Raw genomic sequence first — 18,860 nt, 5'->3', positions numbered from 1 at the left:
TTAGATAAATAAATAAAGTTAAAAAAAAAATCTGCCGACGTCGCTTACGTACTGATGACGTAGCCACGCAAGGGAGGTACGCGCTGGAGCTGGGTGTGAAGATGGCGGACGAGGAGGCCGAGCAGGACCGTAGTCCGGGGAATAGTATCGGCGTAACGATAGGAGAACTCAGACAGCGGCTGCAGGACCTGCAGGACATCGTGGTGAAGGACAATGGAGGTCCCGACGCCCTGTCCTCGTCCGAGTACTGCCAGGAATTCTGTCGGGTGAGTCATATCCCCCCCCCGAGTGTGTAGCCGACGAGCTAACCAACTAGCTACCTGGCTAGCCAGCTAGCTAGCGTTCAAGATAACGGTACGTCCGTGATAACACAGCCGCATCAGTGGTTTTTTCCCCCCTCCGGGCCGTGTCTCTCTCCCGGCGGGTGGCATCTATCCGTGGACAGCGCGGCCAACGCACCCGACGTAGGTTAAAGACGCGCGGTGGTTTTTATTTTGACCTGTGGGGGGGAAAAAAATGTTCTTTTTTTTACCGCAGCATCGGTTGGCTCATCTGGCAGCTAGCACAGGGCTAGCGCATAACTGGTGTTTCTGGAGATATCTCACCATAAATCCCCTGACACGGAACAAACTAGACGCGGCTTACGGTTGCCGTGTATCCCTCCGGTGCAGAGGCATCTCCCGTTGGCGGATTTTGAAAGACTACCAGATGCAAATCGCCCACCCTGGTGCATCTGCAGTTAGCTTAGCTTGCTAACGTTAGGCTACATGTGACCATAACAGTGTCAGTGATTGTCTCTTGTTTGATCAGCCCCGACCAGCACAATGAATCCCCACCGCTCTGCAAGCACTGCTGCGGGGAAACCGCAGATTCCGACGCCTTTAAAAACCTGTCAAAAAGCTACCCCACTCGGCGTTTATCTGCAAAAATCACTGTTTTGATTTGACGGGCGGAAAAATGGGTTTTGTTTCCTGCGATGGATTTTGTGGGCGTACGTGCTGAATGCAACGCACGCATCTGCAAAGGGAGGCACGCCGGGTGTTTCCCGCAACAGTTGATCACATCCCCGGTGCACAAACGGCAGCTGCAACCCCCCTCCCGAATCGTCTGCCCGCGAAAGTCTTGTTTGTGGATGGAGATGGAAATGACGGTGTCCAAGCGCCGTGTGTGTGCGTTTCGGGAGGGCGGATCAGGATCGACCTACTCACTCCCATTGTCTGTCTCTGTGTTATTGGCACGCCGTGCATGTGAGATCAAGTGTCCTTCAGTTTCGTGGCAGGAGAGCAGAGAGTGTGTGCTCGAAGCAGAGACACGAATGCATGAAAAATGTGCACATCTGCAGAGTAGGGACCAGGATGTGTGAGCAACACACTCTTTGATTCGACTCGAAGGGATTTCACCTGCAGCCACCGAAATCTATTTTTTATATCAGCAGGAGAATTATGATTTAAGATCTGTGTTATCTCTACCGAGAAATGCATTCAAATGTGCAGAACGGGGCCGTGTTCCTCACAAAGTGAGCTCTTGGACGTCAACTTAGAAATGTAATTTAATGTATTATTCGACTTAAAAGAGTATCCCACCGTCACAGTCTCTGTAGCTTTGGATTCCAACAGTGGGCGTTTTTGTGTGGACTCTCCCCCGTGTCTGCGTGGGGTTCCAGACTCCTGCTGGAGGTCCATCGCAGACCCTAAATGGCCCAGACGTAGAAAAGAAAGTGAAAGGTTGTACGGACTCCAGCGACCCAGGGTGCAGGATAGGCAGTGTGGATGATGGATAGGTGGTTTAATGGTCCTAATCCCCCTATAAAATCAATTTGTCTTCCTTCCGCAGGGTAATTTCCAGTGTCAGTTTAACACAAGTGGGGGTAAAAAAAAGGAAACAAAAGGAACACGAACGAGCCAAAAACCGCACACTGTGTTTTATTTGTCAAAGGTGAAGTTTCAGGTGTCATGCGGACGCAACCGCCGCGGGAGGCAGAAAGATAATAAACCGGCCAAGTGGATTTTGCTAGCATGGTTGGCTAGCAGCCGGTCGGCGGTTCTTACCAGCTGCATGATAAAGCTGCGCCTCCCAGGAATTGTGCCAGTCGAACGGTGTTCGCGGGCGTGACGGTAGCCCCGGGTTTTGTTTGCCGTGCAGAAATTGCAGGCTTATGTTTTACCAGCGCAAACATGGAAGATTGCTCCATCACGCCGGGAGGCCTCTGACTATTGTCTCTCCTCCCCGCAGACCCTGGTGGAGTACGCCGGCCGATGGAGGGTGGAAGAGGAGCCTCTGCCGCTGCTGGAAGTGTACATCGTGGCCCTCCTGAGTTACGCCCAGGCCTCCCCGTACCTCTCCCTCCAGTGTGAGAACGTCCCGCTCGTTGTCGAGAGGCTCTCGCTGTAAGTAACCTCAACAGCCTCTCCAGGCGCCGTTCCATTCCGATCGACCGGGCGTCAGCTGGAATACGTGTCGGAAGTCCGTCCCCGGCAGTGAAGGGTCGGACCGTTTGGAGAGTCGTAAATGGAAAAGGTCGCCGCCATCGGAGCGGTAACATCCGCCGCGTCCGAAGCGTCTTGTCTCTGCGGTTATGGAAAACCGAAACGATAATTGAAATTTGATGAAGCGCCCGGCACGGGACCGTTTGTGGCAAATGAGATTGGAATGGTTTCCTCCGCTCGCCGGGTAGCGGGGCGCTCAGAAGGAACCAATTATCTTTTGGGCAGGTCCCATTAAGCGTTCCCCGCCGATTTTTCGATTCTTCTCGCTTCGCCTGTCCCGAAAGAAACGCGTCGATCACATGGCTTCATTTATCACGGGAAGTGTCGTGGCTGTTTGGCGCCCGGAAGCCCCGCCGGGCTCCGAATGGGCGAACGCGAGGAGCCGTTAAAGCAATCGTTCGACGCCGCTGTCGAGACCGAACCTGCGTCGACAGCTTTCCAAGATCCAAGCCGTCGCTCAGGGGATCTTTTGCTTTGTGATTTGAGCCCAGATTTGTGTCAGCAGCGAGCGGGATGACCGTTTGACACCGACGAGTTTAAAGACAGTGGGATGTCCCGCCGTCGCTAGCTAGTCCGGAGAAAATCATGGCACAACACGAGCGAGGTGTGCGGGTCGCGGACTCGTCCGTGAAGAGATGAAGTGTGAGATGCGCCGATGGAGGGCGTCGTCCGGGAGAAGGCAGGAGACGTTTGATGGTTTTAGACAAAGAAGCGGCTTCACTCTGTCCATAAAGGGAGTTTAAACATAAAGCGGAGCGGCAACGCATTGTAGCGTCAAGTGTGGAGACAGTAAGTTCAGGATAGAGCATCAAATAGGGAACTTTAATGCGATACACAAGCTAATTGAGTTACGAGCTTTTACGGGATGAATTAAACCCCAAAGTCAAGGTATCAGCTGTATTTTTTTTCTGTGCGTTTATGTGTTTAAAGTGAAATAAAGATGCATCAGCCAAGCTATCGTTTCCATCCGGCTCCCCCGCAGCCAGGCCCCTGTTTACCTCTCCGTCCAAACCACGTGCCGCACTTTGTTGCTTTTGTTGCCGCCCGTGAACCCCGAAACAAAGATCTGCGCGCCGGCGGCGTTTTGCTGACCACCTGTTTGTCGCGCAGGAGTTTCGTGGAGCTCCTGCTCTCCCTGAAGGACGACGTTCCGGAGGGCTTGTGGAAGCAGTTTCAGTTTTGTGTCCAGGTAAAACAAACAACCCTGCATGGAAAGCGTCACCTTGTCGCTCAAGTTAATGATTATCATATTTAACAGCTGATTAGAAGCCCTGAAAGAATATGACTTCAGGGCGTAACTTTAAATAGGCCGCAGCTGTCAATTTTTAAAAGAAATAGTACAGAAATCAGCCGCAGTCGAAACACGAGATATTAACGCAGCAAGATGCTACAGGAAGTCGCATCCAATGCTCGTCTTTTTCATGAGGGGTGTGTGTGTGTGTGTGTGTGTGTGTGTGGGCAAAATAGCTGATCTGAAGAGTTATCGTAAACACATTTGTCCACCGCGACGGCGGACGGAAGCTACCGTAATTTCCCGATTAGAAACCCATAAATTAGCCGCGGGGGGGGAAAAGACTTTACAGAAACAGTGTAAAGTTGACACGTTGTGTTTGGTCTGTCGTGTTCAGTTCGCCCACGATAAGCTAAAAGAGAACGGGATCACCCAGCTGTCCTCGCTGTCCGTCCTGGGTCGCTATGACGGCGTCTGGGCCCACCCGGTCCTGCAAGGCCTCATGAACTTCGAAAAGCCGGACGCCGAACAAGGTAGGTTTCGTGTCGCGATGCCGAATATGAAAATGCACCAAGAAAAAAAAAAGAAACAAATCAATGGCCGGTTTTTGTATTCGCGGCAGCAACGTTCTCTTCACCGTGGGCGGGCTTTTATTTGTTTTCTCGCCCACGGAAGTTATCGGTTCAGTGCAGAGGGAGAGCGCTCCGAAAAACGGAAATATGAAACTCACCTCAGATTACTTGTGTGAAATCAAAGTGTCGACTCAGGAAGAAACACTGGTTCATTTTGACTCGTTTTAAGGACATTATATGTGTTTTTCTGGTTTTGTTCGGAGTGTGACTCCAAATCCAGACCTCCACGGGCTCATAAATTACATTTCCATTGATCATTTTGGTGTCAGCACATTCAACCATGTAAAGAACAAAGTATTTCATCAGAATATTTCATTCATTCACATCTAGGTTGTGTTATTTTAGTGTTTCCCTTTTATTTTGTTGCAGCATTTTCCAATGAGACTCTGCAAACGTCACAGGAAAATGAAAAGGCTCACATTTAGGCGGATGTTGTGTGCAGATTTGAAGGCTGAAAGATAGAAAGGACATGTTGAAATGTTTAAAAATACGGATAGTTCTTGTTGTATTTATTAGAAATTAGTTTTTTGTGACGTAGCGTGACCGACATCTCTCTGAAATTAGTTTTTGCTTGTCGGGATGTCCGTCGGTGTTTCTCTTGACTTTAAAGAAAAGTGCATTTTGTGCCCGACAAAGCTTGCGAACCAAGGAATCCGATAAAATAACCGCCGGTCGGAAACCTTCCCGAGCTCCGGGCGGGTTGTTGAAAGTGGCGCTGGAGTGGAACTCCTCCTCCGGGTCACAAGTGCACCGAAGACGTGCGGAAAGTGTGACGTCTCACTCCGAGCCGCTTTGAGACACGGTATAGCTCGGCTGTGCGTGCAGCTGAATCGGCAGCTCGACACCCACAGCGACCCTGCAGCCGTCCAACGAGTCGTCGGCTAATCTTTACGTCGGCTCGCCGTCACGACCCCGCGGGAAACTGGCCTTTTTTTGTTTAGCCATTTAGCTTCAAGCAGAAGGGGGAACCGCTAACGCTGCTTTCCTGATGTAAGTGTGTCAGTTTGGGGTTCCCTCAGATTTAGACAGTTTGTTTGGCATAAGCCTTGCTCCCGCCGCCGCCGCCGCCGCCGCCGCCGCGCCCCCTTTCCTGCTCCCGGGTCACCAGTGGGTCAAAGATCTCAGAAAACACAGATGTCTCCCTCTGAGCTACGTTAACTGGCTACAGTGAAACATCGTCTCAGAAGAATCAAATCTTTGTGTTTTTTCTCACATGCATCTGGAGGTTTTATACAGTGGGTTTAAAAAAAAAAAACAGGCAAGAAAAAGATGAAAAAGTAACTCTGCAAAGTATTTTTCACTTTGAAATTTGTAAACAAAATGACCTTTTTGATGAAAATACGTAATAACCTTTTTTTTATATAAAAAAAAAAAACACACAAAAAAAAACTGGCAAAATTAAAAAGATTGATTTAATAACCAGAATAACTGTGTAAACATTAAACCTCCTCTTTTACAAGCAACCAATCAATGTTCTAATAAATTCTAATGGCAAATTTTCCCTTCGTGACCAGATTTTCTCTTTTAACTCAATATTTTTAGGGTGTAATTCTGCTTTATGATATTCATTTTTAATATTAATTCATGTATTTTTTGAGAGGTTCATTACATTTAAAGATTTTTGACCTTGTATACGTTATTTAATAGAAGTATTTAATAGAAGTGTATTTTATTTGTGTTAGTTCCTTTTTTTTTTTTTTAATTTTAGTTTTAAATTGGAAGATTATCGTGATCGCGACACATAAAAATGAAATTATATTTATTATTTTTTGACGCTCAAAATAAACGTCACATTGTACGTCATTACATTTTTTATTATTTTTATAATTTACTTGTTTATCTCCTTTACAGTAAAAACTAAAAATTTGCTCCGTCCCGCCTGTTATTAGGCCGTTTAGAGGAGTTGTGATTCGGAGTTCCTTCTTCTCCACCTTCCAATTCAGATTCATTTTGGGATGATGATGATGATGATGATGATGATGATGATGATGATGATGATGATGATGATAATAAGAAGAAGAAGGAAAGAGAGTTTCTGTATGAAGAAGCTCATTATTTTAAAATGGATGACGGCGCTGCAGCCGCGGCGGATCGTTACTCTCCATAAACATCAGGAGCTTAAATGCCAACGTGAAGATGGTAGTTTTCCTTTTTTTTTTTCCCCCCCTTGTTTTGCGGATTCATTAAAAGAAGAATGGGTTTCACTTTCTTTTTTTTTTTTTTTTGTTCTCATAAATCAATCCGCAGAACATGAATCTTTTAGTCTGTCTTTTTAAAAGCGTAGTGAGCCGAGGGGGGTCTTGCAGCGCTCGGCGTGTCGTCCGTTTAATTGACTCGGTATCGCCGTCTGTTTTATTTTATTTATTTTGTTGGTCTCTGGTTTCTGGGCCGGGGTTTCGTTATTAAATATTCTCTTTGTTCTGGTTGTCAGTGGGCGAGTTCCTGGCGCAGGAGGGCCGGGTCCTCCTGGAGATGAGGGTGAAGCAGCTGATGAAGGACAGGAAGCCGGAGAAGGCCGTGCCGCTGGCCAGGACGTGCTCGGAGTGTCCCGCCTTCCAGGAGAAGGCGTCCTTCAAGCAGATGTATCTGGTGTGCCTCTGCGCTACCTCAGACCGGGAGCAAATCATGGACGCGGTGAGCGGCGCGTCGACCCACAACTGTTTTTCTTGGTTTACCGTAAAGCGGGGTTATAATGAAGGCCTCCCGTGTGTGTGTGTGTGTGTGTGTGTGTGTGTAGCTGTCCAAGGAGGACTGCCGCGACGCTTTGGAGATGATTTGCAACCTGGAGTCGGACGGCGACGAGAGCGCGGCGTTCGGCCTGTGCTCGGCCTTCCTGACGCGGCAGCTCCTCCAAGGGGATTCCTACTGCGCTTGGTAAGGGGCCGACAAAACCCGGCCCGACCGTTTAGGATACAGAAGAACCTTGCATCACCTTGCCAGCCTTAACCTTAACCAACCTTAACCCCAACCAATGTTCCCTCTAAGCTGCACTGCTAGCACAAGAAAACCGATCCTGCGCGGTTAGCGCTCTGCAAATGAATTCGATATATAACTTTTCTGTATCATTTTGCCGCGTAACCCTGTGAGTGACAGGTGTCCAGCCAATCATACGATAGGATGCAATTACGCTTCGCAGCCAATCGCGGTATTGACGGTACTCGCGCACGTGCTCTGCCCATGCCCGCTAAATAACAAGAATTGTGTGGCGGTTACATGCTAACATGCTAATGCTAACATGCTAACCCCTTATCACGGCAAAACAAGCGGGCGGTGAATGTGATACGTCCGCTCCCCAAATATAACGTTTTTTTTTTTTTTGTTTGTTTTTTGCATGTTCATTGATTTTTTTTTTTAAATCAAATAAAATCAATAAACAACTGCGAAGAAAACAAAATGACATTTCTGTATGCAACCAAACATTTTGAACTCCCAAGAAAAAAACGTTTGGTTACTTTTGAGCAAAATGCACAATGTCTATTTGAATCCTTCTTTTATTTGTTGGAAAAAAAAAGGTAAATTATCCGCTTGCAGTTGTTTATCTGCGACAAAAATATTTGAACATGTTTTATTCAGATGCTACAAGACGGCCATAATCTTCAAACTTTAAATAAGATTTTAAAAATGTGCGAACTAAAATATTATACATCAACAACTCCAGCATCCTTGTCTATGCTTGATTATTTTTCATACATTAATTGTTATAGAGCCCATTTGTAACAAAACCAGATTCATAGCATTTCAATTCATTTTGATGGTGAAATTTAATTTGATAAGGTTTATTTCATTGATCCCCACAGGGGAAATTCTTTTGTCACAGCAGCGTAACAGTTATAGTATCAATAAATATAAATATCCCACTCCAAGGAATAAAGGGGACACTTCAACAACACAATGTAACTCGGGAGACCACACACACACACACACACACACACACACTTACACACACTCTAATTCAGGGCAATGTTCACCAAATCAATAGGAAACACATTTTATCTTCCAAGCAGATTTATATTAAAACAAGAAGAAAAAAACATGGTCACATGGGGGGGTTACAGTGATTCTGCTACACACACACACACACACACACACACACACACACACACACACACACACACACACACACACTATCTTTTTGGTTACAGTGATGCAACCTTAGCTGAGTGGCTGCAAGTTGATGAAGAGCAAAACCGATTTATCACAATCTACCAAAAATGGCGTCAAGCTGTCGTGAAACTAATTGTGTGTGTGTGTGTGTAGGTGTGTGTGTGTGTGTGTGTGTAGGTGTGTAGGTGTGTAGGTCTGTGTGTGTTACCTACCTGTTGCCAATCTGAATGTAGGCTGTGCAAAAAGTCTTGCAGTTTGAAATGTCAAGGCTTTATGCTGTGCTAAAGTTGCAAGTGCAAGTGAATGCATGGCCACATGGGAAAATAGGAGAATTTTGGAGGCGTTAAATGGATTTGACACGATTTGACGGCGAGCGTTTTATTTTTTTTAATTTTTCCCCCTGGAACCAGGGAGCTGACTCTGTTTTGGAGCAAGCTGCTGAAGCGGATGGAGCCGTCGGAGCAGGCCTTTCTGGACAAGTGTCGGCAGATGTACGGGCTGTCCAAGACGGTGTACCACATCCTGTTCCTCATCAAGGTCATCCAGTCTGAGGTGGGTAAATCCTTTTTTTTTTTTTTTTTTTTAAATAAATGAAGAAAAAAAAGGGATTCAGAAAAGGCCGTTAAATGATTTCATTTTATTTATTTTTTTATTATTATTTTTATTATTAACTCGCAGATTACAGCGTTGTTGTAACATAAAAATAAAAGATGTTTCATTTGTTGTCGCTCAAAATATGCACCACAGCCCTGATGGTGAGGTCAGATAAGATAAACTTTATTGATCCCCATAGGGGAAATTCTTTTGTCACAGCAGTTATAGAGTCAATAAATATGAATAGAAATATAAATAGAGAGACAATTAGAAGACAGTTAAAAGATAGCAAAAGACATATACCAATCAATAGGCAGCAGAGTGAACAACAACATAATAGACAACAGAATGGGGGAAATAAAGGTTGAGAATAGACAACCAAAGTTCAGGAGCAAAAATTACATTCATACTTTGTTTTGGCAATTTTATTCTCAAATCTCTATTTTGTACTGTTCATTGAAATGTTCCTTTTTTTTTTGATTTGCGGTGACAGCTGACTGCACGGCCGCCCTGCATCAAACTCAACCTTTTATTCCCTAAATACAAGGAGGACTCAGACCTAGAGTATTTTATTTGAAATCAACCCTTCAACTCGGCGTTTTAATTTTTTTTTTCTCCCTGACTTCAAAAATGTTTTTACTGCATGCAGAAATCCCAAGTTTAGTGATTTGATCAATGCAAGGCAAGACAGGTTTAGAGTAAAAAGATGCATGCAGTGTGATCTTCATTTTAGATGTCAGAAGGGTTTTGCAGCTCTCTGAGTTTTCTTTTCTAATAAAAAGTACGGAGAAGGCCAGAGGGAGCTGCACTGCGTTTTTGAAGACCTAGAAAAAGCATATGACAGGGTGCCAAGAGGGGAACTCTAGTCCTTTATGAGGCAGTGGCTGAGAAGTATGTTAGACTGGTGCAGGACATGTATGCTTGCTGTGAGACAGTGATGAGGTGTGCTGTAGGGGTAACAGAGAAGTTCAAGGTGGGGTGGGGGGGCTTCATCAGGGATCAGAGAAGGTTGATTCGCTGTGGTGACCCCTGAAGGAAAAAGCCCACAGGAAAGGAAGACTTTGTCACAGGGGTGCAGGACTTGTATGACCGAGACAAGATGATGACTCGGAGTGGATATGAGCTCTGTACATGTCCGAACCGTGGTGAAGATCTGGGTAGAAGGTTGCTGAAGGTGGAGCTGCCAGGCAGGAGGTCTAGAGGAGGACCAAAGAGAAGATTAATGGACGTAGTGAGAGAGGACATGAAGGTATTTGGTGAGAGAGGAGGATCCAGAGAATGGGGTTAGATGGAGAAGATTGATTCGCTGAAGGGAAAAGCCCAAAGGAGAAGAAAACTAAGACACCTTTGCACAACTTTGTATGCTATTAAAAGAAAAGAAACAAAGAAAGAAATATAGATCAACTTGCAACAAAATTTGTTGGCAAATTTGGCACGTTTTCCGCTGAAATCAATGTTTTTGATTTATTTGGCTTCTTGCTGTCCACTGACAACATTTTTAGACACAGTAAACCCAGCGGTCCTTCCTCGTCCCCCACAGTGAAGTCTTTAACAGAAAAGATTTAAAGTGCATCAATTTGCCTAAAATTAAAAAAAAAAATAAATAAATAAATAAATTAAATCCTTATTTAAATTATACGTTTTTTTGGTTGACCGAACCATTTGACACGAAAAAATGAAATGAAATAAAATCAATACAAAATAAATTCAAATTGATCAGCAACATTAACTCAGGAACACAATATATGAAAAAAAAATTACTTGGCAAAACAAAAATGAATAAAAACAATTTGTGCAGGTTTTTTTTTTTTTTTTTTTAATCAAAATGAGTTATGATTAATGGCTGCAATGAGCTGAAATTTTGCTGATCAATTTGAATGTATTGTTTTTTTTATTATTATTTAATTTTTTTTAATATCGAACGCTTCGTTTGATCAAAAAAATGTTTCAGGTTTAAATGAAGATTGAATTTGATGCACTTTTAATCTTTTCTGTTAGAGACTCAAAAACAATGTCAATAAAGTTCAGTTCATTGTTGCAAGTTGATCTATATTTCTTTTTTTTTTTACGTTGTATGAGAATACAATGTCATGCAGAGGTGTGCGTAGAATAATTTTGTAGACAGAAAATAAGCACTGGTTGTTACCACTTCTGTTTCCTCTCTGATGTGTTTTTTTTATTCCTTTATATTTTTTATCTTCTCAGATCGACAGCTCCGGGTTGCCGCTGTGCATCGAGATGTGCATCAGGGCCTTGCAGATGGAGTCCAGCGACGGCAGCACCAAGGCCACGGTGTGCAAAACCATCTCCTGCCTGCTCCCGAACGACCTGGAGGTCAAGCGCGCCTGCCAGCTCACCGAGTTCCTGCTGGACCCCACGGTGGATTCCTACTACGCGGTGGAGACGCTCTACAACGAGCCGGATCAGAAGCTGGAGGAGGAGAACGCGCCGGTGCCCAACTCCCTGCGCTGCGAGCTCCTGCTGGTTTTCAAGACGCAGTGGCCTTTCGACCCGGAGTTCTGGGACTGGAAGACCCTGAAGCGGAATTGCCTGGCGCTGATGGGGGAGGAGGCCTCCATCGTGTCGTCCATCGACCTGCTGAACGACACGGAGGACCCCGAGGACGAGGAGGAGGACGACGACTTCTTCAGCCACGCCGGCCTGAGCAACATCCCGGAGCATTTGATCAGCGGCACGTACGAGCTGAAGGACGTCACCGACCGGAAGCAGAAGAACCGGGAAATGAAGAAGATGCGGGAGAAGGGCTTCATCTCCAACCGCTTCAGGAACTGGCAGGCCTACATGCAGTACTGCGTGCTGTGCGACAAGGAGTTCCTGGGTCACAGGATCGTCCGACACGCCCAGACCCACCTGAGCGGCGGCGAGTACAGCTGCCCCATCTGCGCCAAGACCTTCCCGTCGAAAGAAACCCTGCTCCCGCACGTCACCGTCCACGTCAAGGAGTCCTGCAAGGAGCGGCTCAACGCCATGAAGACGCACCGGCAGCTGTCCAACCCCAAGACGGCGGCGCCGGTCATCGCCGCGTTGAAGTCCAAGACGGAGAACAAGCTCAGCGAGAACGGCGGCTCGTCCGACCACACGGAGGGCCTCCCGCACGGCGGCTCGGCCCAGGTGAGTAGCTACAAGCCACAGGGCGGCGAGGACAACGTTTGCCCCGTGGAGAAATGCCGGCGCAGCTTCAAGTACTTCAAAAACCTCATCGCGCACGCCAAATCCCACGGGGACGACGAGGAGGCCAAGACCTTCCTGGAGATGCAGAGGAAGAAGGTGGTCTGCCAGTACTGCCGGCGCCACTTTGTCAGCGTCAATCACCTCAACGATCACCTGCAGGTCCACTGCGGGGTGAAGCCTTACATCTGCATACAGCTGAACTGCAGAGCCAGCTTCCTGTCCAACACTGAACTCCTTTTGCACAGGAAGACCCACTCCGTTTTCAAGGCGCGCTGCATGTTTCCCAACTGCGGCAAAGTATTCTGCGAAGCCTTTAAACTGTACGAGCACGAAGCGCAACATTACAAGACCTTCACTTGCAAGGTCGCCGACTGCGGGAAGGCGTTCCGCTCGCAGCAGCAGCTGGACCTTCACCAGGAGCAGTGCGACGCCCAGGAAGACGACCTGTCGCCCGAAGAGGCCGACCGGGCCGCGCGGCCCGGCACGTCGCTCATCGAGCAGATGCTCACCGGTCACCTCAAACAGGAAGGTTACCAAGAAAACGCCGACCCCGACATCGAGCCGGACCACGGGACGACGCGCCGGTCCGTCGAGGGTTTCCTGAAATCTCCCCCGGCCGGCGGGGAGGTCTTTCCGCAGCGCGGCATCAAACACGAACCGCAGGGCGCCGGCAGTCCCAAGCAGGGCTCGTCCCATTCCGTCATCCAGCGCGCCGACTCCCATCCGCCCAAGCCCGACGGCTGCGGGGAGGGCTCGGGGCGCCGGTCCTACGATTACATGAGACCCCCCCAGTTAGCGCCTGCGTTCCAAGCCGATTACGTCGACATGTCCCACGGCTGTCACCTCAACGCCCTGCAAGACCAGCCCCAGATGTACCCCGGCAACGTCAATCCGGGATCCGCGGGTTATAACAAGCCCGAGTGTAGCCTAGCGATGCAGGGCCAGCTCGGCCCGGCGTGCAATAGCAACATGTTACCCGTAGCGCCTCCGCCCAACTCCCTCGAACCGGCGATGTCCCAACCCCTCCCTCCGACGGCGCCCCCGCAGTCCGTGCACGGCATCAAGATGGAGAGCTGCGCGTCGCCCTCGGCGGGCGCCAACGCGACGCCGCCCGCCGTGATGCGGGAGCGCTTCCACTGCGCTTTCGAAACGTGCATCAAGACCTACAGCTCCTACAAGAACGTCACCAAGCACATGAAAGCCGTTCACACGGATTTCTACGAACAGTGGAAGGGCGCGCGCAACAAGATCAAGGTGACCTACGCCCCGGCACCTAGGACGCCCACTCTGATGAATCCCAATTCCTTTATCCCGCCCCAGAACCTCCAAGGCGCCAGGCTGCCGGTTCACGGCGTGCAGAGGCAGAACGTGATCCAGTCGCCTCCTTACAGCAACGTGGCTTCGAGCCCGAACTACCCGGCGCCGCCGTCCCATTCCTCGTTGTCCCACGGCCACAACCCGTCGGCGCTGATGGACAACGTGAACCCGATCGTCCTCACTCAGCTGGGAAGGGATCCGAATTTGATCAGCTCGCAGCCCCACGTCGTCGCCGCCGGCGGTCAGAACTGGCACGCCGTCCCCGGCGGCGACGAGATGGACAACTGCGGCTCCTCCCAGCAGGTCTATCCGTCTAGCATGCAAGGGTTGCCCCACGTCGACCCCGGCGGCGTGGCGCTCCCGCCGTGCGTCCCGTCGTGCTCCATGCTCGGCCCGCGGCCCGTCGGCAGAGCGCCGCAACCCCTGCATTCGCCGCTGGTGGAGCAGAGGCACCCGTCGGGTTTGACCCCCTACATGGACAACCCAAAGGAGGCGCTGGACCAGGCGGACGGCCTCCTCTCGCTGGCGGGTCCCGGAACGCCGGAGAACGCCATGCAAATGCCCATGCACTCCAGTTTTCCCTCGCCGGAGCACGAATGTCAAAAGGCCATGACCCAAAACGGCCATATCCTCTGCGACGAGCCGGCCGAAGACCTCAAGAGAGCCAGAAGGAACAAGAGGGTGAAGTGCCCGGCCATTCTGAAGGACGGCAAGTTCCTGTGTCGCAGGTGCTACAGACAGTTCGATAGTCCCAAATCCCTCGGCGGCCATTTGTCCAAGCGCTCGATTTGCAAGCCCTTCGAGGAAGCGGAGTTGAACTCGGAGCTGCCCACGTCGTTCCTCGACCTCCTCAATTCGGAGCAGACGATCATCCCCGGCGACCTATCCCTGTCGTACAATCTGGAGCCGAAATATCACGAGAAGCCTCATCCGTCGGTCATCAGCGGTTCACCCCCTGCCAAAATTTACCCCGCCGCGAATTACGCCCACGACGGTATGCCCATGTACGAAAAAGGCGATTCCAACGACAACATTCTCAAACAAATCATGGCCGAATCCAACATGTCCGATCTTTTCGCGCACTCCCCGGCGCCCCAGCCGTTGTTCCAAAACCCGGGCGTCCCCTACGCCGCCTCCGAGCGCCTCCCGGGCAACTCGGTCATACGGCACACGGAGAACGTCCAGACCAAGCGGGCGGACAGCGCGTACGGCACGCCTCATTATCCGCCGCCGAGCATGGACGCCTTTGGCCAGAGCGAGTTCCACGAGCCGCTGCTCTCCCAGATCCTCACGGAAACCCCTCCGGGCTGCACCGGAGGCGGCGGCCACTCGAACCGCGTGCCTTCGAGGGAAATCCTCAGCGAAGGGTATCACTCGGAGTCGAGTAGCCACACGCCGGGCACGGACTCCGCCCTGCTGGAGCAGCCGCTGTTGCCGGGTAACCCGCTCAGTCCCGCGGCGGCGGCGAAGCAGGCGGAGATGGAACGGAAAAGCGGCGAGCACGACGTCAAAAAGAGACTGCGCGAGCAGATCCTGGCGGGCGACTTTCAGCGCAGGAACAGTTTTTGTCTCTCGAACAGCTCCGACTCCAGTGCCAATTCCAAGAGCCCCATGTCCTTCGTTCCCATGTGCAGTCCCTCGGAAAACCCGGGCGCCGATCGGACGCCGCAGGACGCCAAGGCCTCCTCGGCTCGCCATGGCCAGGAGAACCCCGCCGTGATCCCGGGACCCGATGACTTTGAGCGCCGGCCGTGCACGCGGAGCTTCTCGGGTTACAGAGAGGCCTCCGGCCCGCCGAAGGAGGCGGCGAGCCCGGCGGGCGTCTCGCCGAACGACGCCGACCCCGAGCCGTCGCCCTTGTCGGTCAGGCAGCTGCAGTGGATGACGGAGATCCAGGGCGCGTTCGAAAGGCTGGACTTGGTCCGGGAGATGGCCGAGCAGATGTCGTCGTGCGAAAGCGACCAAAACGGCGCCCAGGCGAACGGCCAAGATCCGGCGGAGAGGAATAGTTTGAACAGCCAGGCCATGTCGTTCTTCGTCAAGCCCTTCGCGTGCGAGAACTGCACCTTCAGCTCCATGTCGAGCGACTCGCTGTGGAGGCACCTCTCCAAAGCTCACAACTACACGCTGGACATGGTGAACGTGGTCAAGAAGCGATACGGCCAGTACGCCCCTTACAAATGTCAGAAATGCAGTAAGCGATACACCCGCAACTCGAACCTCCGGACCCACTACGTGTCCTTCCACCGACTGTCGGACGAGGAAATCATCGATCTGGACACCAAACGCAGGCTCGCCAAAGCCGCCGCGACCGCCGCCCTTCAGAACCAGCCCGGCGGCGATAACCAAGCTCTGAAGGCCGGCTCGACTCGCGCTCCCATGGACGCCGCGGCGCACGCGTATCCCCTCCGGGACGAGTTCAAACAGGAATACCCGCCCCAGGTGTTCGAGCCGCGGACCAACGCCGCCGCGGCCGACCACAAATTCCAGGATAGCCGCTGCGGCGCAGTTCCTCCGATGCGAACGAACCCCGGCGCCACGTTCGCCGAACACGGACAGGCCCAGACTTCCGTGGCGGCCCTCCAGGCCGACCGAGGGCGAGCGGCGAGCGAGCAGTGGCCACACGGGCAGAGGGAAGCCACCCCCAAAATGCCCACCCAGTACCCAAGCGGTCCGCAGGCGGGAACCCACTTGGCTAAAATGTCGGCGTCTCTGGCCGAGGTGCTATCCGGCCACCCGCTGATGAACGGTCCCTTCTCTCCGGACAGACCGTTCGGCGCCAACCGGCAGGCGGTAGCCAAGCCCCACTTCGACGTGGCCAAGAAGCCCAAGGACAAGAAGCCCAAATTGGACGATGCCACGAGTCCGTACAAGCCCTACCGCTGTGTTCACCAAGGGTGCGTGGCGGCTTTCACCATCCAGCACAATCTCATCCTCCACTACCGGGCCGTTCACCAGTCGGCCCTGTCGGCCCTGGAGGTGAACAAAGACCAGGAGCACGGCGAGGAGCCCGAGGACGCGAGCGACCGGGAGGAGTTCGGCCCCGAGGCGGAGCTGCCCCAGATCACCGAGTTCCGATGCCAGGTCAAGGACTGCTCGCGGGTTTTCCAAGACGTCCCCAACCTCCTGCAGCACTACCTTCAGCTCCACGAGTTCAGCCTCGAGAAAGTCGGCGGCCTCCTGTCCGGCATGATGCTGGGCAAGTTCTCCTGCGGGCACCAGGGGTGCGCCGTGGCCTTTACCGATTTCTGGAAGTACGTAGGGCACGTGAAAGAATGGCATAAAGACGTAAAGCTGGACAATCCCGAGCCCATCAACGGCTTGTTCAAATGTGAAATCGAAGGCTGCGACCGCTGGTACACCACAAAGTCCAACATGATCCGGCACGCCATGAAAAAGCACCAGGAGTTATACCAGCCCAAAGTGTCCAAGAACCAGGTGATGAAAGACGACGGCACCAAACAGAACTCGAAGACTCCGCATTACCAGATCAGCAAGACGAGCAACGGGAAAGAAAACATCGAGACCAACAAGAAGGTGCCGCCGAGGAAAACGGACAACAAGAAGGCGGGCAAGACGACCCACCACTGGACTAAGTACGGGAAGCCCTCCTTGAAATCCAAAGGGGAGGCGGCGGCGATGTGCACGAGGAGTTTCCCCCTCCAGTACCCCTGCATGATCAAGGGCTGCGAGTCGGTCATGAAGTCGGAGAGGAGCATACTGAAGCACTACATGGGCCACGGACTCTCGGAGAAGTACCTGGAGCAGCAGAGGAGCTGCTTCATATTCTGCAAGAAGGTCTCCAGGCAAAGGTGCCGCTCCGTGCGAAGCGACGACTCCAAGTCCGACAACGCCTCGGACCTGTCGGACGCGGAGTTCCCCGAGGACGCCGGTCTGGACGGCGTCGACGACAACGGTTACTCCAAGCCGGTCCTCCGCAAGAGGACCCTTCCCGCGAGCCCCGCCGCCTTTTTCGAAACCAAGCTGTCCAACGAAGAGAGCTCGGACGGCTCCGTGGTGGTGAAGCGCAAGCGGGGTCGCCCTCGCAAGGCGGCGGACAACATGAACAAGCCCAAGAAGGTCCAGCGCGGCTCCAAGACCGGCATGGTTTACATCCGGGAGGACGAATCGGACTCGTCCTGCCCGGCGATGCTGCAGGAGGACGCGTCCGAGACGCTGGCGCCGAGTTCCCCGCTGGCCACCTTCAAACCCATGGGCTTCGAAATGTCCTTCCTCAAGTTCCTGGAGCAGTCCTCCAAAGCCCACGTTCCCTTGTCCAGGAGGGGCGTGGAGGGCGCCAACGCTCACCGGAGGCCGTCCTGCCCGTCCGCCAAAGACACCTGCGTCCGATTCAGCAACCGGCAGAAGCTCAAGTCGCTGGGTAGAGTGAAAGTGGTGATCGACAGGGCCTTCTCAGGGGTCACCGACGTGATGCTGAAGCAGCTCCAGGACATGCGGCCCAAAGTGGTATTGGATAAAAATATTTAATTTCTTTTGTAATTCATCTTTTTTTTTTTTTTTTTTTTTTTTCGTGAGCAGGATCTCAGGCGTAGAATCTGGAGTCGAATCTGCTGCAGACCGGTTATTTTTTATTTTTATTTTATTTTATTTTTTACAAATGCAGTGATTGGAGGAAGAAAATATTTAGAAACATGTGAATACGTCTGTAAAATTTGTGGTTTTTACATATACATACATAAATATATATATATACATATATATATAAAAAGTGTATAGCATGTTTTTATTTATGCAATACACACAGCTGAAAATTTAACTGAGCAATGAAAACCCCGAAAAGATCTCAGCTTCTTGCGACTCAATCATCCCTGTGGGACTCGCAGACGAACGGACTTTTGAAATGAATCGTGTCGTGCGTAGTTTGTGATTTGAAGATGTTGATTATCGTGTGTCGCGTACATAGTTTGACCCCCCGCCGCCCCCCCGCCCAGCTGCCACCAGCAGTCTTATCATTATTAAGTGACCCGATTTTCTACAATCACTTTGACCTCTCTATTTATTTGACCGCCCACCGGTCGACGTTGAAAGTCGGCCCCGAGGTGGTGCGACGGGATTGGAGACAGGGACTTTTTTTTTTTTTTTTTTTTTTTTTTTTGTCTGAAATGCACATCCATGTTGTCATTAAAAGACTAATGTGTACGACCTGCTGACCCTCGACCCGTGTCTTAATCCAAACAAACCGTAGGTGTGCTAGCTTGTTAGCCTGCGGTGGCTAAAAACAAGGAAGAGAAGTAGTCGTGTGAGGACGGAGGGGCTCAGGGATGGATGTCGTTTTGACCAATT

The 18,860-nt window shown here is 50.8% G+C and overlaps 1 protein-coding gene across 1 annotated transcript; it reads left to right on the top strand.

Moving 5' to 3' along the window:
- The first annotated feature begins 101 nt into the window (after positions 1–101).
- znf292b (zinc finger protein 292b) lies at positions 102–18,719 on the top strand. Its single transcript, XM_086143445.1, has 8 exons — positions 102–266; positions 2,233–2,387; positions 3,597–3,675; positions 4,115–4,250; positions 6,781–6,983; positions 7,087–7,223; positions 8,864–9,005; positions 11,253–18,719. The coding sequence occupies exons 1-8, from the start codon at positions 102–104 to the stop codon at positions 18,042–18,044; spliced, it is 7,809 nt and encodes a 2,602-aa protein (XP_085999571.1). The 3' UTR covers positions 18,045–18,719.
- The last annotated feature ends 141 nt before the right edge of the window (positions 18,720–18,860 follow it).

This window comes from Fistularia commersonii, chromosome 36 (assembly GCF_037954325.1).
Source record: "Fistularia commersonii isolate RoL2024-O1a breed Wild chromosome 36, RoL_Fcom_v1.0, whole genome shotgun sequence".
Lineage (NCBI taxonomy): Eukaryota > Metazoa > Chordata > Actinopteri > Syngnathiformes > Fistulariidae > Fistularia > Fistularia commersonii.
Note: the sequence above shows the minus strand (reverse complement) of the source record. Positions and strands in the feature narration are given on the sequence as shown.

What these genes read in the sequence shown, in the direction of transcription:
- znf292b (XM_086143445.1), top strand. Translation starts at nt 102, where the DNA reads ATGGCGGACGAGGAGGCCGAGCAGGACCGTAGTCCGGGGAATAGTATC. An exon ending in AGTTTCAGTTTTGTGTCCAG is followed by an intron (nt 3,676 to 4,114) that starts GTAAAACAAACA and finishes TGTCGTGTTCAG; the next exon opens with TTCGCCCACGATAAGCTAAA. An exon ending in TCAAGGTCATCCAGTCTGAG is followed by an intron (nt 9,006 to 11,252) that starts GTGGGTAAATCC and finishes TTATCTTCTCAG; the next exon opens with ATCGACAGCTCCGGGTTGCC.